Source organism: Etheostoma cragini, chromosome 11 (assembly GCF_013103735.1).
Source record: "Etheostoma cragini isolate CJK2018 chromosome 11, CSU_Ecrag_1.0, whole genome shotgun sequence".
Taxonomy (NCBI): domain Eukaryota; kingdom Metazoa; phylum Chordata; class Actinopteri; order Perciformes; family Percidae; genus Etheostoma; species Etheostoma cragini.
The window spans coordinates 15207980-15234880 of NC_048417.1; the positions used below are offsets into that span (position 1 = coordinate 15207980).

The 26901-nt window shown below is 39.4% G+C and overlaps 2 protein-coding genes across 5 annotated transcripts; both read right to left on the minus strand.

Moving 5' to 3' along the window:
- Positions 1 to 186: 186 nt before the first annotated feature.
- col28a2a (collagen, type XXVIII, alpha 2a) lies at positions 187 to 19760 on the minus strand. 3 transcript variants are annotated; one of them, XM_034885543.1, is made up of 36 exons: positions 19583 to 19760; positions 19273 to 19419; positions 18430 to 19004; positions 17866 to 17886; positions 17679 to 17738; positions 16634 to 16687; positions 15254 to 15298; positions 15133 to 15159; positions 15007 to 15051; positions 14840 to 14884; positions 14636 to 14689; positions 13287 to 13355; positions 13106 to 13174; positions 12874 to 12942; positions 9164 to 9232; positions 8561 to 8629; positions 7157 to 7225; positions 6782 to 6850; positions 6612 to 6683; positions 6359 to 6427; positions 6191 to 6262; positions 5898 to 5966; positions 5678 to 5746; positions 5517 to 5585; positions 5371 to 5439; positions 5215 to 5283; positions 4959 to 5027; positions 4633 to 4701; positions 4470 to 4550; positions 4317 to 4352; positions 4199 to 4235; positions 3124 to 3681; positions 2705 to 3009; positions 2373 to 2616; positions 1435 to 1623; positions 187 to 1347 (listed from the first exon to the last, which is right to left on the minus strand). In XM_034885543.1, the coding sequence occupies exons 2-36, from the start codon at positions 19406 to 19408 to the stop codon at positions 1340 to 1342; spliced, it is 3699 nt and encodes a 1232-aa protein (XP_034741434.1). In that variant the 5' UTR covers positions 19409 to 19419; positions 19583 to 19760; the 3' UTR covers positions 187 to 1339. The 3 variants fall into 3 exon arrangements, with proteins under 3 accessions (XP_034741434.1, XP_034741435.1, XP_034741436.1); XM_034885544.1 differs by having other exon boundaries at positions 187 to 1344; positions 19583 to 19745; XM_034885545.1 differs by lacking the exons at positions 9164 to 9232; positions 12874 to 12942; positions 13106 to 13174; ... (1 more) ...; positions 14636 to 14689; positions 14840 to 14884 and having other exon boundaries at positions 19583 to 19745.
- Positions 19761 to 21622: 1862 nt separating this feature from the next.
- zgc:172182 (coiled-coil domain-containing protein 89) lies at positions 21623 to 26639 on the minus strand. Of its 2 annotated transcripts, none has more exons than XM_034885546.1 (8): positions 26221 to 26639; positions 25196 to 25668; positions 24854 to 24984; positions 24615 to 24751; positions 24425 to 24501; positions 24230 to 24329; positions 24041 to 24143; positions 21623 to 22077 (listed from the first exon to the last, which is right to left on the minus strand). In XM_034885546.1, the coding sequence occupies exons 1-7, from the start codon at positions 26278 to 26280 to the stop codon at positions 24057 to 24059; spliced, it is 1065 nt and encodes a 354-aa protein (XP_034741437.1). In that variant the 5' UTR covers positions 26281 to 26639; the 3' UTR covers positions 21623 to 22077; positions 24041 to 24056. The 2 variants fall into 2 exon arrangements, with proteins under 2 accessions (XP_034741437.1, XP_034741438.1); XM_034885547.1 differs by lacking the exon at positions 21623 to 22077 and adding an exon at positions 23584 to 23598.
- Positions 26640 to 26901: the final 262 nt, after the last annotated feature.

The following is a 26901-nucleotide window of genomic DNA, read 5'->3' on the forward strand; positions in this document are numbered from 1 at the left end:
TATTTAATAGTCTTGTCAATTGGCCTTTTCACAGCATACATTTTGATTGCCATAGTAGGAAAAGCACAGGTGTTACTAATAACAATAATGATGTCTACCTTCAGGTCAAGTGTCTCAATAAGCCGTGACAGTGAGCCAGCGTTCACAGGAGCAGCTAAATGGAATTCAGACCTCATCATTTTAATTTTTTTTACACTGGTTTCTGTGACAAAATGTAGGCTGTAAAAAAAGTCCAGCCAATTATCTCTGTTTCAGAGACATTGGCTGTTTCAAAACAGAGACAAAAAGTGTATATAGCCTGATAGAGACATGTTTGTGACCTTCAAAATGACCTTTGCATTGTGAAACATCTACCACTCAACTAGTTGACTCTCTCCCCCACCATGACTGTGAAGCGTACGCTCCTAAGTCATGCAAACCATTACACCCCAGTGGGAATCTTGATTAGTGCTCTATGCTCTGTTAATGGCAGGTGTGACAGAAAGACCTAATTTAGATGTTTAAAAAAACACATGGCCAGAAAAAGATAAGACATACTTAATACTTAAAGAACACAATTTATGTGAGAAGAAAACTTTAAATAAAAATAAAACTTAATTTAAAGTTAGATTTTGGGAATGTTCATAATCCATTCCTTTAATCATCCACAGATGATGACGTTATAATGGTAATAGTGATATTTGTTATTTTCCTTAATGAACATACACATCAGACAAACCACTATTATTTTACATTTCATTACAAAAAACAAACATTTATTTTAGATATACACACACTTCCCAAATAGACAGGTTTAGACAATTGCAGTAGACCTCTAAAAAAAAAAAGTACACAGATAAAAATGGCCCTCTATTACAGCTGCCAGTTATAATCCGAACGGACACATTGTAATAAAAACAAATAGAACACACACAAAAGTACTCAGCATATTTCAGTAAATAATATCAACACAAAGTATGTAAAGAACTTAGCTCATAGAGGTATAAGAATAATCTACAGGTTGATTTGAAATTGCAATACAATTTCTAATTTTAACCTAGGACAGCCAAACCTTGAATAAATGATAACTTCTGGTTTATCAAGCACAATGCAATTTCGTTCATGTATAAAAGTCTGTTTTTGTAGAAATTCATCCTAATTAAGTCAGTTAGTCAGTGAACATCAACATGTTATCATTCCAAATGTGATTAAATTCATCATGATTTTTCAGTATTTTTATTTGTGTGAGGACAAAAGTGTTACATAAGTGCATAAAAATTATTTTCTAAACCCAACTGACAGAATGCATCACATTGAAATAACTAATCAGTAGTCCACTTTCTGATGTTTTCTTCTCCTTTTATCCTGCTGGGTCAAAGACTGTATATTATTCAGACAATTAAAAATAAAAGGAGATTGATGTGAACATTTGCTGTTAAAATTCTTAAAGGTTACCTGTTCTGGATAGAACGCAAGTCTTCCTGCATTCATTCTCCGTTTTGTAACGGTTGTCATTTCCACTGCAGCCTCCATACCAAAACTGTGCACAGGCATTGGCCTGCTTGTCGTAGTACCAGTAAATGCTGTAGTCTCGGCAGGTGCCTTGGTCCAAGCCGAGGTTACAGCGGGGATCAACAGGGATTTCTGAAGAAAAAATGGTGGGTGAGCTGCCTGTTTTTCAAAAAGTATTTTTGTATTCAATGAGAATAGGCCTTTTGTTACTGAGAATAATTTTGAATTATTTGATGTAGCCATAGGAAAAGCACAGGTGCTACTAAAAACATAAATGGCTTAGTTCTATGGCAGTGAGCGAGCTGCACAGGAGCCTGAAACCAAGGCCCTGTTTACACATACATGGTTATTTTGACAAATGGAGATATTTTCCTTTATTTGTATTCTTCGTTTACACGCAAACAAAGAATTTGCCTATCTAAAACCCCTGGCCAGAGTGGATATTTTTGAAATATTTGGTTGCACGTTTGCATGTAAACTGAGACAAACGGAGGTTTAAGCAGCCGAGGAAGGGAAGAGAGAGGAAGTGATTTGTTGCTGTTGTTGCTATTTTTGAATTCTGATTGGCTAACGTGGGCTTCAGCTTCTCATTACACTGCCACCTACAGGTTTGGCATGCTCCTGCCTTCATGTATACGTGGGTACGTGTAAATAAACACTTTTCTGAAAACTGACAGGTGTCCACAATGTTATTTTTGAAGTCGGATAGGTTGTAATATCCGTTTATGAAAAAAGCTGCCCACATGTAAACGTAGCAAAAAGCAGCTAAATACAATTCAGCCATCATTCATTTTTTTTATTTACACTTGTGCTTTTTGCACTGTGACATGTCAAAGTGTCCTCTGTGAAAAAGGGCAGCCGAGCAGAAGTGCAGTACTCACCTTCAGGCGAAACAGGACTCACCACGGGCAGCAACTGGTCAGAGTTTAAAGCTGAGCCCAGTGTTGAAACAGATGTTGCAGATGAGGATGACGACGTAGAAGATGATGAGATGGCCTCATTAGAGCTTTCTCTCACAGGTGATAAAGATGTTGTTTTGTCAACCACAGCTACAGTAGCTACAGTATTACCAGCCCGCGCATGGGCTCTTAAGTCTAAATCTTCACCTTCATCGTCTTCCACCACCTGGAGTAAGACCACAAGTCATTGTCATCAGTGAAGAAAATGAAAACCAAAAATGTAAATTAGAACAATGCCGAATTGGTTTTCAGACCTGAATAGGGAGCGGATCGGCACTAATGGGTAGGGTGAAAGTGTCTCCACGGCCTCGGCTGTTGGTGCGCCACTGAATTCGGATTTCCTCTTGGTAATTGGGAACACTTTCGGTATTCCTGTATCCATTGTTTCCAAAACCATTATTGCCATTGCTATCATATCCATAGGTACTCTCTCCACGTCCATTGTTTCCATTAATACCATTGCCATTGTTGCCGTTTGAGAGTCCGTTTGTAATTCGATTGTAAATGAGGGCGCCATTTTCATCTTCACAGAACTGGCTGATGAGTTGAGACTCCAGTGCTGAAAAATTAAATTTAGAAATCAGTAAGTCACTTTGCCACCTCTCAGCTTGCAACGCATTTAAATCAACACACTGCTGACGGCATATTTACAACATCTGACAATGATTGTCACCTGGTAGGGTGTTGAAGTCATCAATGAGGTACATGTGTTCGCTGTCGGGGTCCGAGGCAATGAGGTTGAGTTCTCGCAGGAACTCAGCCTGTGTAGGATCAGAAGAATTGACGATCCCCAGGGCGTACATCTCAATGTTTGCAGCGTGAGCTTCCCTCACAGCTATGTCGAGTTTGACAGGCTCACGTTTGTCAGTTTGACCATCGGTGATGACGATGGCTACTTTCCTGACTCCAGGCCGAGCACTAAAGAAAGCCTCCTGAGTTGCCTTTCTGATGGCGGTGCCAGTGTAGGTGCCCTCACCCATGTAAGGCATTTTTCTGATTGCCTGCTTAATGTCTTGTTTGTTCATGTGGCGAACCAAGTTAAACTCCAAATGGACATCCAGACTGTAGAGGACCAGTCCGATTCTGGTGGAGTTGCGTCCGACTGTGGTCCGGTCCACCAACCTGGTGACAAAGTCCTTGATGATTTCAAAGTTCTCGGGGCCGACACTCTCTGAGCTATCGATGACGAACACAAGTTCCATTGGCCTTTCTTTGCATTTGATGCCACATCCTGAAAAAAACGAAATACTGTCACTACTGTCCTATACCCTGGTTTACGTAATGATAGTTTTAATGCTGCCATTTCATCAAATTACTATATGTAACGTAAAAGGGATTGCTCAATGCTCACAGTGATGAACCAACGGAGAATCATCACCCGGCTGCTCCCTTCAGCTCTATAGAGGCTTTTATGTGATTGTTTTGATTTTATGGCAAGGTTCTTGTTTTGGTTCACTATCACCATACTCATAATTTCCAGTCACATCAAGCAGCTTTAAAAAGTCACTACGAACCTACCCAGCAACACACGGCAGACAGACACACAGCTAAAGCAGCTGTAATGTTCACAGTTTTTACCATAACCCCCCAGTGCCCTGCTCTATTACTGCTATAAAAAAATGTCAGAATCTGAACCAATCATTTGACACTAAAAACACCTTTCACAAAGTTTTCATACTTTGGATCTACATTCATTAAAACTACTTAATAATAGTTATACCAATCAACTAGAATTATAGTCTTCTTACCACATATTTCTTTGATCAGCTTGATAATATCTTCTCTCTGAAAAATATAACAACATTTGTATTACTACAAAATCACTATCACTGAATGTTCAAACATTGGTTAAATTAATGAACCTACTGTGAGGCCTGGGTCTCCTTTTGATCCTGGCCTCCCCTGGGATTGGAGAAAAGTTTTAAAATAATATTACCGTTTCAAGTGCATAGCTTAATAGAACATTGGTGGTTGGATTATTTATTTGAGAGAGTGAGGAATAAGATCTGTATTTCATACTGCTTCACCAGGATCTCCAGGGTCTCCCATGTCTCCTGTTATACCTTTCATCCCCCTCTCACCCTGTGATCCACGATCGCCCTGTAACATTACAGAGCCATTTGTCAGTCAGACTTAATCAGATATCAATAAAATGTTTAAAACATATGTTTAAATCAGCCACCTTAGCTCCAGGAAATCCATCCCCTTGAGGTCCTCTAGGCCCAGTCATACCTTGTGATCCTGGCTCACCCTGAAATTACATTTTAGATTTACTGAATTATTTGGGAGCTTTCCATAGTCTTCGTAGATCATAAATTATTATGTTTTGCCCTGGAACTAGTTTGTCAAGGCAGTTCTATTGTGTAACATGTCAGCACCAATTAAGTACATTATATCGCTTCACTCTTTTTGTCAAGAAGAAAGTACAAATGTGAAATTATCCTGATTAAGAAAAGTTTGGCAAGTGCTTGAAAGACAGCACATATGTGAAACAGTGGTGACATTTACCTTTGGGCCTTGAATACCCACTCCAGAAGGACCAGTTGGACCAGCAGTTCCTGGCCTTCCAACATTACCCTGAAAAAAAATATTAAAAAGTAATTAGGCTGGTTTCTACAAAAAACAAACTGCAAACTTGTATAATACAGTCATAGGAAAACTTCTAACCTAAATATTGTCAAAGGTTTATTATGTGTATTTATTAGCTATGATTCAGATTTGAATATTAATTATAGGTAGATGTTTGTTAAATAATCTTTCTTACAGGTGGTCCTTGTAAGCCCTCTCCAGGGGGGCCGGGCAAACCTGGCAATCCTCTAAAGCCAATATCACCCTGAAACGTACATGACATCATCAAATTAATACCAATACACACACAAGCAAAAACACAAACAAACAAACAAAACATGTAGACAACAACCTTGGGACCAGGAATTCCTATTCCTTCTGGGCCCTGCTCGCCTGGTAAGCCTGGCAGGCCTGGAGGACCCTTAAATAAATACATAAATTAGTTAACTTGCACAGAATTTACTAGTGCTAAATGTGCTAAATGTTGATGATACAAACCACAGGGCCGGGGATGCCTTCGCCTTTTGGACCAACTGGACCTGATGAACCCGTATGACCACGATCACCCTGGTTAAACAAAATGTAGTGATGAAGACCATTAACATTATGCTAAAAACAAAAATATGGTTGAAAAATGTTTAAAAAATGACAGCGTTTACCTTTGGTCCAGGTAATCCATAGCCTGTTTCCCCAACAGGCCCAGGGGGACCAGCAGGGCCTACATCACCCTAGAGACAAGACAACAAAGTCATAGGGATGAATAATGGCAATTTTTTTTTTATGCATTACATCACAACCGACACTTTCTGGCAGTTATTCTAGCTGCTGCCTATACTTGTCTTCTTTTAAGAGACAGTTTCACGTTTGATTTTTATTCACCTTTGGACCCGATATGGAGCGTCCTGGCTGCCCCGTCATGCCCTGCTGGCCAGGTATCCCACGTTCACCCTAAAAGATGAGAGTTGACAATAGACTTTAGATCCACTTAATATCTTTATTTTAGCACTTTTACAACCTGGAGGGGACTTGTCTTTTGTCTCTATTCAAAGATTGGGTTAGTGTGGTTTAAGTCCCCTTCAGCAACGTATTCATCATACAACAAGTAGGAGGTTGCTTACAATACATCATCATGGAAGCTGAAACAATAAAATACTTGATTCATGAATTCTTACCTTTGGCCCAGATGGCCCTGAGATCCCAGGAGGCCCATGTAACCCACGTATGCCCCTCAGACCCTGGTCACCCTGGGAGGTATTACAGCATACACTTTATCGGATCAACATTTGTTGTCATATAAACACTGAACAACACAAGAATATATCATCTAACTTAAAGCATACCTTCTCTCCTTGAGTGCCGATTCCTTGTGCTCCCTCAGGACCTCTTAAACCAGCTAAACCAGCCTCCCCCTACAAGAGGAAAGGTAGATGAAACAATGCAGCAATCCTCAACTGTGATTAACTCCGGAAATAATCCGGTGTTGTTTTCATTGTAAACCAACAGACAAAGGGAAGGAAGGTAGAGTTCATATACTACCAAGAAATTTGGAAACAAAGTGAAAAGTTTCCACAGAGTTGTCATAATACAATTTACCTTCTGCCCTGGAGCTCCATCTTCTCCTGGAAGACCAGGCAGACCACCCAAACCAGCTCCCCCAGGATCTCCCTGGAACAGTACAATAGTATTATTTGATTTTAGTTGGATTCGGTACAATAGCACCACCAATATGCTAACATAGAACCGGACTAAAGTGACTGGTTTACCTTTGGACCAGGCTCACCAATGCCTCTCTCTCCTGTGGCTCCCTGCTCTCCTGGTAAACCTTGGTCTCCCTGAAAATAGAAATAGGATGATGACATAGGTAATTATAAGAAAAACCCGCAAGTTCTAAACTTTGGTATGTTGTTGTCTGTTTATCGTTGTGCTGCACATTTATACTATATTTTGATATTATAAAATATAGAAACGTTATGTTCTTGTGCAGCTTCACCAGTGAAAGAACAGTATTGAAATGTAAAGCTAGACTGACATGGAAGCACTGTCTGTGTGAGGTGGCAGTAGTATCCATTGTGCCAGCTCTCTCTGACCACACAAGCAGATGCAATGCTGCATTTCATACAGCAGGTGTTTTGACAAACCTTCGGTCCAGGTAAACCTTCTCCTGGAAGTCCTCTGGCGCCTGGTGGACCTCTTGGACCCTCGATTCCCTGAGCAGTAATACAGTATATATGGATTCATGTGCAGAATGTCCTACTCTATGTAGACCTCAATGTACACTCACCTAAAGGATTATTAGGAACACCAGACTAATACTGTGTTTGACGCACTTTCACCTTCATAACTGCCTTAATTGTACGTGGCATTGATTCAACAAGGTGCTGAAAGCATTCTTTAGAAATATTGGCCCATATTGATAGGATAGCATCTTGCAGTTGATGGAGATTTGTGGGATGCACATCCAGGGCACAAAGCTCCTGTTCCACCACATCCCAAAGATGCTCTATTGGGTTGAGATCTGGTGATTGTGGGGGCTATTTTAGTGCAGTGAACTCCTTGTCATGTTCAAGAAACCAATTTGAAATGATTTGAGCCTTGTGACATGGTGCATTATCCTGCTGGAAGTAGCCATCAGAGGATGGGTACATGGTGTCCATAAAAGGATGGACATGGTCAGAAACAATGCTCAGGTAGGCCGTGGCATTTAAACGATGCCCGATTTGCACCAAGGGGCCTAAAGTGTGCCAAGAAAACATCCCCTACACCATTACACCACCACCACCAGCCTGCACAGTGGTAACAAGACATGATGTATCCATGTTCTCATTCTGTTTACGCCAAATTCTGACTCTACCATCTGAATGTCTCAACAGAAATCGAGACTCATCAGACCAGGCAACACTTTTTTCAGTCTTCAACTGTCCAATTTTAGTGAGCTCTTGCAAATTATGGCCTCTTATTCCTATTTGTAGTGGAGATGAGTTGTACCCGGTGGGGTCTTCTGCTGTTGTAGCCCATCCGCCTCAAGGTTGTGTGTGTTGTGGCTTCACAAATGCTTTGCTGCATACCTCGGTTGTAACGAGTGGTTATTTCAGTCAAAGTTGCTCTTCTATCAGCTTGAATACGTCGGCCCATTCTCCTCTGACCTCTAGCATAAACAAGGCATTTTTGCCCGCAAGATTGCCGCATAGTGGATGTTTTTCCCTTTTCACACCATTCTTTGTAAACCCTAGAAATGGTTGTGCGTGAAAATCCCAGTAACTGAGCAGATTGGGAAATACTCAGACCGGCCGGTCTGGCATCAACAACCATGCCACGTTAAAAATTGCTTAAATCACCTTTCTTTCTGACATTCAGTTTGGGAAAGTTCAGGAGATTGCCTTCACCAGGACCACACCCCTAAATGCATTGAAGCAACTGCCATGTGATTGGTTGATTAGATAATTGCAATAGTGAGAAATTGAACAGGTGTTCCTAATAATCCTTTAGGTGAGTGTATATCATGTGGGACATTGTGAACACATAGATGACAATATTTTGCTGACCTTCTCTCCCTGTATGCCCGCTCCTGTTAGTCCAGTTGGCCCAGGAGAACCTGGAGACCCCATGTCACCCTGGAAGTGAAACACCAGTTTTACTATTCTAAATAATATGCTAAAGTACTAAAGTATCAGTCCTCATTGACTCACTTGACAACATAGGTGTGCATATGGTACATACATAATCTTGGGTCCTCAATACAATTTATAATAGGACTGTTACACTTGAGGTACTTTATTCAAGAGAAACCTATGCATAGAGTCCATCCATTTTTAGAAATACTCAAAGTTCAGTTAATTCATAAATTATATAAATAGTACATAAATGGTCCTTTCCACTATAACGCAATCTTTAATCCCAGTAATCTTCATATCTCAATTAAATAAATAAAAATGTTCACTTATGTTTGGCTGAAAACACATCCCTGACTGTTTTAATTTCCTGACCTCTAGTGGTGCTATGGAGCAGTTTTCTTTATGAGTGAGTTGCCGCTTTGTCACAAATACATGCACATTAGATTGATGTCAACTGTTTTACACTATTCCACCGATCAACTGGTATTAATAACGAGCCAAGAAACGGGAGGACTAGTGACTGACATGACCCACCTTGTCTCCTCTGATTCCTGCACCCTGCTGTCCCCTTGGTCCTCTTGGTCCAGCAAGCCCCCGTTCCCCCTGTGGAACAAAATCAGTTTATCTCTGTCAGTTACATCACAACCACTTGCCTTTGGATCACAGCCTAGTCTGCATTGTTCCTAGTAAGGAGAGTATTGAACAAGAGCATGTTGGCTCTTGTTATCCTCTTGTGATTAATACAAAATGATCCTACACACAAAGAATGCAACTGTTTTTTTTCATAGCACATCTTGACTAAATGAACTTTTTCTGCCAGTGAATTATGAAGTAAAGAGGTTTCTGATGGGAGCAGCCCGACAACCAAGTGTAATGATGAAATGCATGCAGACCTACTAACTTACTTACTGTGTGTGTCTGTGTGTGTGTGAGTGTGTGTGTGTGTGTGTGTGTGTGTGTAAAGAAGAGACTGTTTGATCACCTCTGACAAAAGCCCTCTGATCCCCTTTTACAAGAGGTAGAAGTCGGCAGAGGAATAAAAGCTATAATAGCTAGGAAGTCTGGCACAGGTAAAACAGATGTCTTGTCGCTTGAGGACATTTCCAGTTCTCGTTTTCCAAAAGCTTTCTTTAACAAAGGTCTACTTAGATTTCTTTACAGAAAAATCCTCTACATAAATATGCTTCTATTACTGTCAATTTTACCCACACTTTCTGTCTTGTGAAAGGCTATTGATGCAATTCTTTTTACTCTTTCTTGGTATTATCCATTTATTTATCTATATTGCTGTTGTTTATTATATCCTCCATGTATATTTTATACTGTAAGCCATGTACCATTGCACAGTTTTGCATGTCCTGCCAACCCTTTGCTGAATCCATGCTGTCTCATTTTGAATGGGGTATTTGCAGAGTCTATAGTAAAACATAAGTCCCATTGTGCAGCATGTTGCAGCATGGGGGGAATTTCTTTCCCCACATGCTTAACACATCAACAACAGAGTAAGTAGTAACCCCACAGCGAACACTTGAGTTGTGAGTCAGTGAGTTGGAACAGAGTGAGATCTGGTTTTGACAGATGCAGGCCATGAACTGCAGAATACTCCACATTAGACACATTATTCAATGAGAGCTTATGTTTTTTTAAGGATCTAGCAACTGATTTATGCAATGTTAATACACAAGTTTTAAACCTGGTCATAATGAAAACAATTAGTTACTGGTAAGTGGTAATAATCTATTATTGTTATTTTAAAAATGCACATACGTTTAGAAATTGGACTCTGCTGATCAATCAAAGAATATCAGCAGCCCCTTATTGTGGGAATGCTGTAGAACAGCATTATTATTGTGGGTTGTCATTGGGTTCTTTATTTCTTATTCTGATAAAAGCTTCAAATCCTTCAAATCCTCTTCTGCTTCAAAATGTATCTCCTCCTACATTCTTTCACCTACAGACATGATTCAAACTTTAAACCATTCACAAAATATTCAGGTGTTCAGGGTGTGCTCAGTGTTTGATATCTTTTTTAGTTTTTGTGAAAAATCTGTTTAAGTTTAGTGTACATTTTAGGATTTTTCTGCCATTATAGTGAGTGTGTATTGAGTGAACTAAAGTGTGCGATGGTGTCACTAGAGTGGGGCGCTTCAAAAAATCATCTTAGTTCTTTCTCTACAACTTGCGAGGTTTCACAGTTCCAAATATATAAAGGTACATAAGGTGCAAAATGTGAGAGCGCGCTGATGCGATGTGAGCTCTTGTAGAATATGATTTGACAGCTTGTAAAAAAATCTGTACTCGTAGATGCAATGTGAGCACTTGTAGTTCAAATTAGTTCTGCACCAAATGTATCGCAAGACATGCTGCAAAAGTGGAGGGCGCAGACTTGCCACTGTGTGATACGAGAGAGTGCATTGTAGCGACAGATTCAAGAGGTTCTACTGGAAAAGAGACTGAAATGAAGAAAGACAAAATACGAGTTCAATTTTAGCTGTGCAAGCTCTCAAATCATTTTCTACAAGTGCTCACATCACTTCTACTCGCTTCCACATTTTGCATCATATTTACAGTACCTTCATACAAATCTTACTCCATTCACTGCCATGTTACTGTCATGGTTTGGCTTGCTGCCTCTCCTGTTTCTTTTGCCTTCTTTCTTTCCTGTGCTGAGTGGGTGTGTCGCTCCTGGCTCTCTCTGAATCTTCTATTCACCCACAATGGTAACACTAGCTACGGCCAGCCCTAGAGTTTTTGCTTCAGTATCTATTTCTAGTATCTCAGATTTAAGCTTTTTGACTTTGTGTGTTTTTTGCTCCTGCTTCAGAACCCTGTTTTAGTCCTGGAAACCCGATCTGCCTGCCCAGAGTTTTTCTTTGCACCATTTTTCCGTTGTATTAAATAAAACTCTATTCCTGTTTACCAACCTTCCTCTGTGTCTGCTCCTGAATCTACTACCAGCCTAACATATAGATAAAGCAATTGAAAGTTTTTACTGTTGTCTCTACGACTCATTTTAAAACAAAGAGAAAAAAAGAGATTTGAGCTGTATGTCCCTGTGTGTGTAACTAGCATAGTGTGCGACCCTGTGTGTGTGCGCCCAGAATGCACCTAAACATACGTCCCTGTAAAACCAGCACGCCCAGAATACACCTGAACACACTTCCCTGTTAAACCAGCACGCCCAGAATGCACCTCAATACACCTCCCTGTAAGACCAGCACGCCCAGAATGCACCTAAGCACACCTCCCTGCAAGACCAACACACCCAGAATGCACCTGAAAACACCTCCCTGCAAAACTAGCGTGCCCAGAATGCACCTCAACACACCTTCCTGCAACACCAGCAAACCCAGAAACACCTGAACACACCTCCCTGTAAAACCAGCACGCCCAAATGCACCTGAACACACCTCCTTGTAAAACCAGTACGCCCAGAATGCTCCTCAACACACCACCCTGTAAGACCAGCACGCCCAGAATGCAACTAAACACACCTCCCTGCAAGATCAGCATGCCCCAAATGCACCTCAATACACCTCCCTTTAAGACAGATGATGGTGCAGTGCACATGACACATGCCTTTGGTGTGGGAGACCCACACCCAATGTATCCCAGAGGAAGACAAATGGCCTAGCGTATTAACTCTGATATATATATATATATAACAATTAAAAGTTTTTGTTGTTTTCTCCACAACTCATTTTAAAACAGACAGAAAGAAAATAAGAGATTTGAGCTACGTGGCAGCCGCACTAAATTGCAGTCTGTGGACATTTAGCAATGTGGTACCCCGATGTGCTGAACGGATGTTGCTCGCTTGGCACCGATGTGTCACTGCAACACCTACAACTTTCATACTCTATACTATTATTCAAGACATTTATATTAATTAGAGCAATTATCACTTTCCACATTTCTTACAACTTCACCTTCTTCTTACACATTTTAACCAGCAATCCAGTTTAGCTTTAGCATTAAAACCTTTAATTATGCCACATCTTTTTTTTACATTAGTGGTGTTATTCAACCTAATTAAAACCATTCATACTTTTTCAACTATTCTCAATATTTTAGCTTCTTCTTACAAATTTAAGTTATTCATCAAGTTTAGCTTTAGCAATTCAATTATTCATTTTTTGGCTCTCTGTAACTTAATCAACAAATTACTCGTTATTTAATTAATATATATGTAACTCATGTGTTATTTAGTTGTTCAGAATTGTGTCTTAGACTCAAAATAATACCTTTGGTCCGGGAAACCCCTCGCCATGGGGTCCTTTTTCCCCTTGAACACCCTGTGGTCCTTGAGGTCCCTGTGAACAAAGTCAAAGTGTACAATATGTCACTCAAACAGTGCTCAGGTCAACGTATGTTATGTATGTGGGCTTTCTCAACAGATCACATGTGCAAATAAAAACATTACAGACACAGAAACATTCAACACTTTGGGATAGCCCAGACTTTTTTTTAACTTACAGGAAGGCCAGGCTCGCCCACACCATGGGGACCAGGAGGACCTGGTCGACCCTGGAATCCAATGTCACCCTGCAGATTTATATAGTAACTTAATTCAATAACATACTCACAAAGAAATGCAGATTACAAATTAAACAATCACAACGTATTACAAAATAAGAGGATTATACATAACACTTACTTTTGGTCCAGGAAGTCCAATACCAGTCTCCCCCTGAATCCCTGAGGGGCCAGGTGGGCCACGTTCACCCTGTGTCCACAAACATAATAAACACTTAACACCATTGTACATTGGCGCTTAAATCATGTATCATTATAGCAAAAGGGCATAAGTTCTGAACCATTGAGTGTCATCCTTTTAAATCACTTTTCTACCTTCGTAACTTATATTTAAATATTTAATGTCTTTAATTTATTGTGTAACAACACTATGTTGCACCCCTGAAAAGTACTAACTCAAAACGTAAAGCACACATGCAGTTTAGATGCTCTGTCAGTCTGAAAAAAAATCTTTAGCTGTTGCGTGTACTGTAAATAGGTAGTAGTGGGAGAGATATGTAATCTCTCCCTGCAGGTTAGGACAGATAAGAGCTAAACTTCAGTAATGTCTCAAAGTTTAAGAAACCCCAAACAACAGTGTCTTAAAATAACAAAAACTGCTGAAAGTTCTTTTCTACTGTACATCTAAGTTTGGATTAATTACAACATTTGCTCCAAATAATTTAAGGCAAAACAAATGTACAGCCTGACATAAAGAGATATTATGTAATAATGTTGCCTTTCTTAACCATTTTACTGCATTTAATATTAATTTAAGCTGAATGAATAACTTTAGAGTTGTCAGTATTTCTTCCAGGCATACTCATTTGATTAGGAGGACTGTGAAGTGAGAGACATGCGGAAGAGGATTAGGGCCACTGGTGAAAAATGTATATGAGTTCTGACTTTTTTTCTCAGAATTCTGAGATTAAAGTCAGAATTCTGACTTTATTCAAATAACTCTGACTTTTTTTAATTCTGAGATTAAAGTCAGAATTTTGACTGTAGTTGTGTCTTACATTTTTTTTAAAAGGAAATATAATAAATATGGACCACAAAGAGTCCTGTCAATCTTTCCAAGTGCGTCCTAAATCATGTCTTCACATGGCAAGACATGCGCATATACTGATCCATGTACTGTATGTTATTAACTGCAGACTTTGGTGAAGGAGCTGACAATGCTGTAGGCACTTCCTAGTCTGTATTTAGAAACAGGATACAAGGAGAACATTAGGAGAACCTGTAGAGACACTTTTTGCTGACGGCTGATCCCTGTGCTGGTGAGTAACAGTAATGATGGGGAAGACTTTGGCTCATTGCCAATTTTTCACTCTGGGTTTTATTACCAGACAAACAGGCCTCTGTGCTGCACAGTAAAGACCGGGGTGGTAGAGCTCCAACCTCTAGTTTAAACTAATCATAAAAGGAGATGTAACAGTCACAGCGGATGTGCACGACTAGGTAAGTAAAAGTTGTTCAAAAGGGGCTGACCTGCTTTCCCTGTGGGCCCTCTGTTCCAATGTCTCCATGTGGTCCTGGTAACCCCTAGGCAGAAACAACATACAGCAAATCATTAATAAAGAAATAACAAGAATTATTTGGATACTTGTGTTTGAATAAGTGTATGTGTGCTTGTTAACTATCAAGGCTCTAAAAACACAAATTGCATATTTTAATACTGAAAGTATTACTGACCTGTAAACCTCTAAGTCCTCTTGCTCCAATTGAACCCTCAGGACCCTAAAGTGCATCACACAGGTAAGAGAAAGACAATGATACCAAACAAAGTATGTATAGTAATTAGGAATGATCAAACTGGGAAGAAATTATTCATCATGTGTGATGTCAACAGTACTGTGTACCCTATCTCCTTTGATTCCTGGAGTGCCGCACTCACCCCTCTCACCCTGTGTAGAAAATACAAGTTCTACACAGGCTTGCATTGATTCCGACAAAATAAAATGTTATTGTCATTCTAAACCGCATACCTGCTCTCCTTTATAACCTGGTTTTCCCTACAAATTAAATAGACAGGATGTTATGTTAGAACAAACTACAGAAACAATAATGAATATTTTCTTCATTTTGGTTATGAGTAGAAACATTTACCTCAGCCCCCTCTCGACCAGGTAGACCACTTAGTCCTGCTTCACCCTAAAATAACAGAAAGTACACTGACTCATTATGTACAATGAATATGAGTTACAGCTACTGCAAAGTAAATACCTTAACCCAGAATAAACAGTCTGATATTGCAGGTAGACAGAGAAGCAGTGTCACCTACAGTATCAACAACATTAATGGACTGAAAAGTTAACACATTTTAAAATAAATGTGTAAGTAATCCAAAAAACATAAATTGAATTGGAGTCAAGTAATGAGCTGATGTTGGACGAATTAGCGTGTTATGAGTTTTCCTATATTACTTCTACTATTAAATATTAATGTCCTAATAATTTCACACAGATTTGTATTTTTACGGCCATGTCAATATTATTTACAATATAGAGCATATATTAAAACAAGAAATGCCAAAGAATACAAAAACGCACGGTGTGCATAAACACAAGTGATAGAATGGACAGAATATAAAATGTCATGTAGTCAGATTAATAATTGTATAGGCACAAACACTAAGGTAAAAAATGGGTATTAGGCAGACTTTAAAACACACACACACACGCACACAAACACACCCACACACACACACACACACACACACACACACACACACACACCCACACACACACACACACCCAGTGTGTACAACAGCCAAGATGTAAAGAAATAAATGCATGGTGTGGTACATTTAGCTTGGTACTCCACCGGAGAGGGGGGACAAGAAAAAAAGAAAAGTTACTAGTGTTGGCAGAAACTGTACTTAATAACTAAAAACTGGAAACAACTGCAAAGCATGAACTTATTATTGTCATTTGTATTTGCAAAATATTAATGTCACTTCATAAAACACAAGTGGCTGAGTTTGTTTTGTATGAATATGTAGCTTAATTTTGTCAAGAACACTATGCTATACTTTATTGAGTGCATCCTAATCGTAACCATTGAACAGATCACTATCTCACTTAATGATGTATTCAATACTAATAATACAGATGATGGCTTCTTCATGAACTCCTGGAACAGTTACATGAGCAGTGAAACAGGTCATGTTTTATTGTATAAGCAAAACCATTTTAAAATTAAAATATAAATACTGAACTAAATTAATTACTAAAAAACATACATATGTTACAAATTAATATTATGTAAACAATAATCATAAATATTAATTAACCAGGCCTATTTTTTAAGTTTTACCAAGCACTTTATCATTTATAGACCCGGGATGACTTGGTTCAGGAAGCCTGACAACCTTTTCCAAAATAGAAATTTTAAGTGTGGCACATCGAGAAAGTATTATATAATACCTAAAAAAAAACATGGCAGCTAAGACATTCATAATCCACAGGTCCATCAAAAAGCACACACCTTTTGGCCTCTAAGCCCTGGGGCTCCATCATCTCCGGGGCGACCTTTCTTCCCCTGGAGCAAAACAAAGTCAGGTTTAGTTGATTAATAACCTGGAGATTAAGGTTATCTTGACCATGTCCATGCAAAGTGAAAGTGTATAGACAGGCATTGGTTGAGAAGGACAGAGAAAAAAAGGTAACTGGGCTGATGTCTGAATGTGTGTTATTTATGTGTGCTTGTGGATGTGAGGGTTGTATGACAGTTGAAGCCAAAGGTGAGGCATGAGGGGTCTTGTCCACAGACCCAGGGGTCATTGTCTTGAGCTGCAACTGGACAGTGTGTGTCAATTGCTATTTACCAGAAATCACTAGTTTTCGGCCATTAAACTAATGACAGCAATTATGAGAGCCTCCACGTCTAAGTGTAAGAATTTGAAGAATCTCTGAGAAAATGCACCTGGTTAATTGCCATGAAGCTGTCTGTCAGCAACATGGTTATCTGCCAGGTTGTTGGAAAGCTTGACATTACTTGAGCTGTCTATTAGTGTGAGTGAGTGTCATCTTCAAGCATCACACAGAAATCATGTGTAATATCTGGTGCGCATCTGACCATGGCAGTGGGGGTTGTATGGTGGATTTATGGTGCCCAAAGGTCCAGTTTTATGGAAAGTGGATCTCTAAACGGTGCCTTTGGTTTCAATTGGGACATCTTATGTTATATGAGAAATGCTCAATAACTGGCTGAGAATGGGCACAACAAACTTATTTCTCTAGGAATAGCAGACCACAGCCATCTCATTTTCCTGTTGCCATAGATTTGCTTTTAGAATGTAGGCTGGGCCACCTATCATCCTATTCTGGTTTTACAAATGCTTACAAGCAATACTGAGGAGAGAAAAAAGCAAGTAATTATCCTGATTGTTCAAAACTGCCCAATTACCATCCCCAGAATAACAGGAACATGTTACATTTCTCTGCATAAGATGTCAGGTATTCTTTCTTCTGACATGTGACACTTCAAATGAAACTGCTCTTTGTTTGTGGGATATTTTCAAAAGACTCACCGCAGGCCCGCTTGGTCCCCTCTCTCCTTTCTCACAAGCACATCTCTGAGCCACAGGGCACTTTAGAAAAAAAGAGACATGATTGCTAAGCTGTCATGAATGTAATTCTGTACAGTCTCACCTAATTACACATTATTACATTTTAAAAGATTCCATATATGAGCTGTCTGATTGTAATATTACTTACTCCTTCATCAGCCAAGCTGGTCTGCAAAGAAAACAAACGGTGAATATGAATATGAATATCTGACAGAATATGAATTTTGAAAGTATTGCAGTCCCTTATTGGATTTGTTCAGTCATTGCTTAGTGAGGCAGATTTGTTATGTTTTCTTAATGTGGCAAAAAAGATGCCTCTAATACTTCTTCATACAAACAGTAGTTTGGAGAAACCAAAGGTATAGGCACTTAAAATTGAAATCGGAAGACAAATAACATTCCTTTATACTAAAAATACAATTTAAGTTATTTGAGAAGGAGTTATAGCAGTGCCAATGTATGTCTTTGTCTAAATGCAAGTCATATGTTACTGAATAGATACATTCTAGGAATCCTAGGGGACATGCTCATGCAGATGTCAATGTTTTTTAAAGCCGTGTAAAAAGCTTAAAGTCCATAGCTGTCACAGACATACTTTCATTTGTTTCTCCATAGCATCATTCCATCTCTACACAAATACCTGAACAAGCCTGTCCATGTCCCAACTCTGAAAATATCCTTATTCAAAGCAAATACATGGTATTATACTCACAATCTCAGGAACGATTTTTTCAACAATGTCTCTGTCCTGTAAATTATGGAGGAAGCGGGTGGCCGGGGAGCTGGCGAGCAGACGGAGATGGGCTACATTGGCTGGCTCGTTGGCTGCCCGGGTGATGCCCAGAGTGAAGAATTTGATGCCCTGGTTCTTTGCATCAGCGACAGCAGAGAAAATGTCAGGGTTCCTCGGGTGGGAAATACCATCTGTAAACAGCATGGCTACTTTGATGCTACCGGGGCTGGATTCCTCCTGGTAGATTTTAGTCATGTTGGTGATGGCGTAAGTGGTGTAGGTGCCATGCCCGATGTAGATGATGGGAGCTACACGGGTCTTAAAGTTCTCTCTGCCTCTCCAGTCTCTGAAGGTTTGCTCTGTGATAACGTGACTGCTGTACTGCAGGAGAGCCACCCTCAAGCTTAAGCTGCGGCCGGTCTGCAGCTGTACCCCTTGGAGTCTGTCCACCAAGTTCATGATAAACTGCTTTTCCTGCTCATGATTGTCCTTTGCGCTCTCGGAGCTGTCCAACAGGAAGGAGAGCTCCAAGCTACAGTCTTCGCCTAGGATGGCTGTGTGAACACAGAACATAATGAACGACTCTCTATTGGCAATGCAACATGTTTTTAAAGTGTTATTACTTTCACCAAGCAATTATTAACATTTGGATTTAACTTTATGTCAAAATGAGGCATTTTTTTCTTCAGTCTTCACTCAGGGAAGAACTGCAGATGAGTACAATCAGAGTAGGAAATTAGAATATCACTGTAGCAACATGTTCAATTTCACACAAAAATAGAATTTGTATGACAATAAAAATATATTCTTTCATTGTCTTACCTTGTCCATTATGAATATTTGCAGCCAAAGGTTTGGACCTGGATTTTATTTCAGTTTTCCTCTCTTCGTAAAACTCTTGGGCCCAGACGCTGGTCAGTGCTGTTACCAGCAGCACCAACGTAGAGGAGGGGAACATCTTTATCCCAACTTTGGAGAAAAATAGCAACAAGAAATCAAAATTGATCCATTTCACTGTCCACAAAAGTAGTTTCTTCATCAAATCAGGAAACAGTTTCATGAATATTGTTTTCTTTTAAAAGTGGATAATATCCTTAAAATAACTGAGCAATTTGTCTTCACATCAACTTACAGTCCAACCTCCTTTGGAAAGGCTGTGATTTACAGTATTTCAGTTTCCTATTTTGAGTGCAGCCCAAAATGCAGACTTGAAAAAGGTAACAGGAACAGCAGAGGACCGGAGCTCACTGATAGAACAGCAGTAGTGTCAGTCAATCTGAGGAGTGAAAGACCCCAAGACATTCCCTCCTCCTTTATAAGAAGGCACTGACAGAGATCCCACTGAGCCTTGCCATTCGCCGTTCTGCCCTCAGGGCAGGGGAACTTGGATGTTTGCAGTGAAGCAAAAATGAAGCAAGTACAATCAACTGCAGATGTGTTTACTATGGGGGTAACACATTCTTAAATACCACAGAATTATCAGATTGTGTATTTGTCTTTTTATTGAAAAGTGAAAGCTTTTTAACTGCCAGCAAAATCAGTTGATATACACATCAGACCTCATCTATATTTCAACTTCTTTAAAGAAAGCACATACATTCATTTAAACAGTTTAATAGCTGCCTCATTCTGCCTATTATCTCATAGTATCTGCTGTGAGAGGATAAATACATTATGATGGTGTATTAGACTGAGTGTTGTAAAGTGAGCTGATGAAATTGGTTTGAAACACTTTGTTTCAACCATAGCGAGCAGGGATGAGAGGGATGGTTATAAATACAATCTAAGAATCTGTTTTGAATGTTTTAGTTAAGTTAGTAAACTTTGCAGATAAATAACATAAACTATTACAGGCTAAAGACAAAAGAGAAAGACTTAAGACAAAATTGCAACAACAAAAAAGTCTAAGCATTTTTTAAGAGGTGATATAAAAAGCATTTGCATAAATTCCACAGGTGTTTGTGTGTGTGTGTGTGTGTGGGGGGGCTAATGCCAAGAGCCTGGTCACCTTTGATCTAGCCTTTGACTTTAAATGACCGTAACAGCGCTGATTGAGAAGCCAGGGTTAAAGGGTCTGAGATTTTAAGTATAAAATTGCTAAGCAATGGCAACTTGTAGACAAGCTAGCAAAGGGTCAATTGGATCCAGTTGTTTTACTTAAGAAACAATGGATGATCACAGAATTCTCAACAGAAACATCAACTAACTTTAGTTCACTGGATTAACCTTTTGTTGGCTTGTTGATTTGTTTCTTTTCACTGAAAAAGGGGGTTGCAACCAGTAAGCAAGTGACATGCAATGTATCTTAATAACAGAAGCTGTAGGTGGTATTTCACCTTCCAGACCCTAAACATGACCATGTGACCATCCACTAGTAGAGGTGACCATTAAGTACTGGTGTGGTTTAGAGATGGGGCTGGTCCTGTGCAGACCGGCTCGTGATTCATGGCTGCCTGCTGTGCTTAATTGACCAGGGTTTGCTTCACAAAGCTCCAGGCAAGAAATAATTATAAGACACAAAGGAATGTTGCACTGAATGATGGCTTGGCAAAATTCACTCTGTCACTTTCATATAATGAATGACATCCATTCATAACATTCCAATATGGTGCAGCAACATTTACAACTTGTGAAAATTATTGTAAAGTATTATGGGTTAAAAAACAAGAACTGAACACTCTGGCACTCTGTAACAGATGGGTACAATATATATTGTATTTTGAGTGGTGGTTTTACTTACCTACTGATAATGTCAGTATTTTAGGGAATAAATGAACACTTCTACAGCGTCATCATGCAGCATGAGGGCAGCAACAGCGGAACCAGAAATCGTTAAAATCCTAAAACACTCAGACGGGCCATTGGGTTGAGCAGCAGATCAAGATTACTCATAGCTGTGTCTGTGTGTACTTTCCATGGTGTGTACATTCACCTTCAGCCAGCTACTATGGGGGCTGTGGGACAATGCTCCAGGGGGATCCACTCTCTAAAGACAATCTGTGGGAGACATGTTGCTCTTTCTTTGAGTGAGTGAAGACACTTTTTAAGGATGGTCACTCTTCAAATTGACCATACAGTGTCTTCATTCACTTTCAATCAGTAGGGATTTTTTTCTTCTTCTTTTTTTAAATTAAAGCAGCTATAAACCGTTAATTTGGTCATATTATTATAAGTTTCAGTGGCAAAAGAACATAGACCTTTCAATTCTAAAGCACCAATATGTGGAAGATATTTTATATTGTTTATTTATCCTGTGGATAAAATATTTCAAACACGTCTATATGTTAAAACTTGTTTTGACTCTGTAAGATGTTTTGATTTCTTAATTCAAGTTGCTGCTGTTATCGTAATCATAAAGTCACTTTTAATATGTTGCCATTAATGTCACTGTCCTCTTTCTGATATAGTTCAGGCAAGGGTTACGCTGCCCCAGCTGCTCAGGCAGCACCGCCCAACGGCCAGATAGTGGCTGTGATTGGTGCTGTGGTGCATGTCCAGTTTGATGACGGCCTGCCTCCTCTTCTTAATGCACTGGAGGTGGCTGGCCGTGAGAGCAGGCTGGTGCTGGAGATGGCACAGCATCTGGGTAAGTGGGATGAATTGATCCTGGGGTCCGTTTTTGGATGTCTGTTATGGCAGGAAGAAAAAAGTGTCTTTACTGTCTCTCCTCATGCACTTTTTTTAGGGACGATTGCCATGGATGGCACAAAGGGTCTGGTCCGCGGTCAGAAGGTTCTGGATACTGGAGCCTCCATCAGGATCCCTGTGGGCCCTGAGACCTTGGGCAGGATCATGAATGTCATTGGAGAACCCATTGATGAGAGGGGTCCAATTAGCACCAAACAGTAGGTTTGATTCTAGAGTTATTCTATATTTTATTGTTTATAAGTTTGTCCCTCAGTACTTCTTGAATTCCTGACAAGCCTATTTATTCCCCATTCTATGTTGCAGACTATTTATTTAGCTGGTTCATGTCTTCATAGGAATCATTCACAATTTAAAAAAATAGGAATATGGCCAGCCTTGTCCTTTTAACAGCATATTGAAAAATAACTTGGAGAACTGCTCCTATTAACGCTGAAGCCCCTGAGCTCACAAACATGAGTGTGGAGCAGGCAATCCTGATCACTGGCATCAAAGTTGGCACCCTACAAAAAAGGGTGGAAAGATTGGTGGGTGGATTATCTGATTTTTTTGTCAGCACTCATATTTTCATACATGTATATATTCCTAATTGTTATTGTGCATGTTGAATTCCCTTAGATCCGTTTGGCGGTGCAGGTGTTGGCAAGATGTTGATTATGGAGCTGATCAACAATGTGGCAAAGGCTCACGGTGGTTACTCTATGTTTGCTGGAGTGAGAAAATACATCCACAGATTTATCGAGTCTGGTGTCGTTAACCTGAAGGACACCACCTCAAAAGTCAACACAAGGAGTTACATTTAACACAGTGTTGCTGAATACTTCCGTGATCAGGTTCAACAGGATGTTCATCTCTTTATTGACAATATCTTTAGGTTTACCCAGTTTGGATCTGAGGTATGAAATGCCAAATAGATTTGTCATTATTTTCAGATGTCATCAACAAAAATTATGATATTGTTTATGTAGTCACATCTTGTGTCTGAATAATTGTCTCATTATCCTTTAGGTGTCTGCTCTGTTTGGTCATATCCGCTCTGCTGTGGGCAGCCCACACTGGCCACTAATATGTGGACAATGCAGGAGAGAATTACCACTACCAAAAAGGGCTCCATCACGTCAGTACAAGTTAGACTACATAAGATGCTAATTGCACATCAGCACACTCTCATTTTTCCTGGTTATTCATACTCAAATTGCTCATTTTGTTACAGGCTATCTATGTACCTGCTGATTTAACTAACCCAGCTCCTGCCACAACTTTAGCTCACTTGGATGCAACAAATGGCTGTTAACAATATCTGCAATCCTAAATAAACTCAACTAAACTAAACTAAAATCTTGTCTAACACAAACCTAACTGTTTTTAGGACTACAAATCATTAAAGGACACCATTGCTATCTTGGATATGGATGAATTGTTTGAGGAAGATAAGCTAACTGTAGCTTGTGCTCGTAAGATCCAGCGTTTCTTGTTGGAGCCCTTCCAGGAAAGCTGGTGTCTCTGAAGGAAACAATCAATCAACAAGACTTCTAGAGCATTCTAAGAGGCAGAAAGCTGCGTCAAGATTCAGATATTTCTAGATGGGATTAACTTACAGACATTTGATTATAATGGTTATTCTTTTCTTTCTTTAACGTGAATATGATGCCCTGCCAGAGCAAGCTTATTACATGGTGGCTCCTTTTGAAGAAGTAATCCAACAGGCTGAGAAACTGGCAGAGGAGCATTCTCAAGCAATGTGTCTGTATAGTTTTATGAGACTGAGATTTGTACAATATACTTTCTATTTAAGGAACTTTTAAGATGTCATGATGAGTACTGTATCTTGTGTTGTATTTCCATTTCTCTGGAAAGGTGAACTTATTTTTTACATTGTTAGCACTGTCAGTGAGCAAACTATCTCTGTGAAAAATATTAGTTTTAATGAGAACATAACACTTACATATTATTGATAAAGTTTAGCTCAACATATGGCGAAGCTTCTTATTTAACTCCCTTTCTTGTAAAAGGAGGTTGGTGCTGTGTTCTTGGAAGGCTTTAAAATCCTGTAAAATAACAACAACAACAATATGTTGAGCATGTTATGTGGGCCCCTGTCAATCACATTTCAATATTGCAGATTTTAACAAACCTTTTTCAGCTTCTCATATTTTGTCATGGATTCATTAAGAGCAGACTGGAGAGACTTCACTTTAACATCTGCATTAACAGTTTTTGCTTCCTGTTCAAATCTAAGGCAAGGTCAGAACAAATATTGTCATGGAGAAATATAGACAGGAACAATACTGGTGCTCCTTCAGTATTGTGTTGTTGATGCACAATTTACCTGTCCTCTGCTTCAGTTCGGGCTTTTTTCTCCTCTTTCCATTTTGTCTCCAGTTGCTGGATTTCCTCTTGTTTCTCCTGTATTTAATAGCAAGTTGTTTGAAAATAACGTAATTGGTTCATCTGTGCAGATCTTTTTCTGTTTGTTTTTTTTTATTTCAGTGAAGAGAGCAAATAGTATATTCAATCACCTGTATTACTTTCCCTCTTTCTATAGACAGAAACAGTAATTTGTCCTTCTCTATGGTAAGGCTTGTTGTGCTTTCTCTCATCTTGGTTTCCTTGAAAGCAAGCTCTTCTTCAGCATTTTGTAGATTCAGCTTTAAGGCTGATTGTGGAAAGAAGACCAGAAATTTGCAAGTGCTTTACAATCACTACTACTACCAATTGAGAATATAATATTGAGAACAATAAAACGTTGACTATTCACCATTGCACATCTCTACAGCATCTCTTTGTTGTTGCTGAGCATCATGCAATTGATCAAGTAGCGATGTGCACCTGGATTGATGCTGAGCTGTTTGTTTCAGGAGTTTTGACTGGCATCCAGCTAATTTCTCCCTAAAAGATAGTTTTACAATTCAGGAAAGGTATTCAATTTCACAACAAACAGATAAACAAATCAGCAAATGCTAACATTTTAAAAAGCTTAAACCAGGGAATGTTTGGCAGTGTAACTTAATAAATTACTCACAAGATTATCAAAATTGCTGTTGATTAATATTATGTTGGTTGACCAATAGATTGACCTTTCAGCATTATTAATACTCACTCATATTCAATTTCCTTATTTGTGTATTTCTCTTTCAGTTGTTTGATTTCTTGCATCTGTTTTTGAACAAACACTTCTTTATCTTGTAATTTTTGGGAGAAAAGAGTGTCATTTTCTGACTGCAGCTGTTTGTTTTCCAGCTTTAACTGGACATTCTGACTTTTGTACTCTTCCATGAAAGCAATGATTGCTTGATTGTTGGCAGCTAGATCCACAAATCTCTTCTCTAATAGCTCTGCTCTCTTTCTTTCACTGTCCAGTTCTGTCTGACAGTCCGTTACTCGGCTCTCTAGCTCCATATTGATGTTTTGTAGGGCTTGACATCGAAGAAGCACCTCATCTGCTCTCTCTTTCAACATGCAGATCAGACTTGACTGTTCATCTATCCTGGACCGCAGCATCCCTGTCTCTGTTGCATCATTCGCAGAAATGCTTCGAAGTTTCTCCAGTGACTCCCGAACAATCTCCATATGCTGGGAACAAGGGAAAATGCGTCATGTGATACAAAATGATACACAGGTGCTTTTGGCAGCTCCAGTAAAGTCATGCTGTGTTTGGACAAGGGCCTGACTGATACTGTTGAGGCTGACACTGATATCATTTGAGATGATATAGCTAGCTAGCTATCTGTGGAAAAAAAATCTAAATCAACTTTAGGTGCTCTTTTGGGCTTTAGTTTGAACAAACCTTTCTTTTCTAACGTTAACTTCTGACGTTATACATTTGGGTGGCTTTATTTTAAACAATACATAATATGTAGCAAACTTTATATTATATTTATAAGCTGTTCAAATAAATATAACGTTAGTGGAGTAACTAGCTAGCTAACGGTACAAAACACAATATTTCCCAGAAATGTAACTAGCTGGCTAACTTGACATCAAATTTGGAGTGTAACGTAACTCAGGAGACGGATATAACGCTAGCAAGTTAACGTTAGCTAGCTAGCAAATACTAACTTTTTATGCATCCTTTTACCAAAGGAGGACCCCACAGATTTATCGTTGTCATTGATAGTTTCTTACCAGCGTTGTGTTGCCCTCCACCTTCATAAAGTTTTCTGCATTTCTCTGTGGGGTTGCCATAATGAGTACAAACTTTAGCTACTCAGCTAACTTTTCAACTTCAGGGCCCGGTTCCTCATTTAATTTCTCCAAGTTTTAGTTGCTCGGTTGCTAATGGCAACCATCTTGAGCTGTCCCGTGATTTACGGTTAGATGCTAGATCAGATCCACTAAACGTGTCGACATCAAAGGACGTGCCTCGTGGCCTTCCTTAACTGTCTATGCTCGCGGCCAGCATTTATTTATTCTGCCTCTGATTGGTTTACCCTGGTTTTCTTACCATAACCCTAACCAATCCCAGGTCCCCATGCCTAAACCTAACCACGTCAAACCAGAGCCATAGAGAGATTAAAATCTGCGTCGACCATTCTAGCGGTTCCGATTTAGCATCTAAACTGTTTTTTTAGAACAGGCTGCATCGGCAGGTGGAATGCTGATGCTTCTGCTCGGCCGCATGATGGAGGTGTTGGACTACTTATCAGATGTTTGCACTATTAAGAGAACGGTATGGATCGAAAAAAGTATGTTGGAAGAACCTAACATTAGTTTTCTTATCTTGTGTAAACCATGTTTCACTTTTGTATGCATACAGTACCTTTGTAATCACTTAATTGAATGGGGCAGTGCAACTGGCAGTTTTAA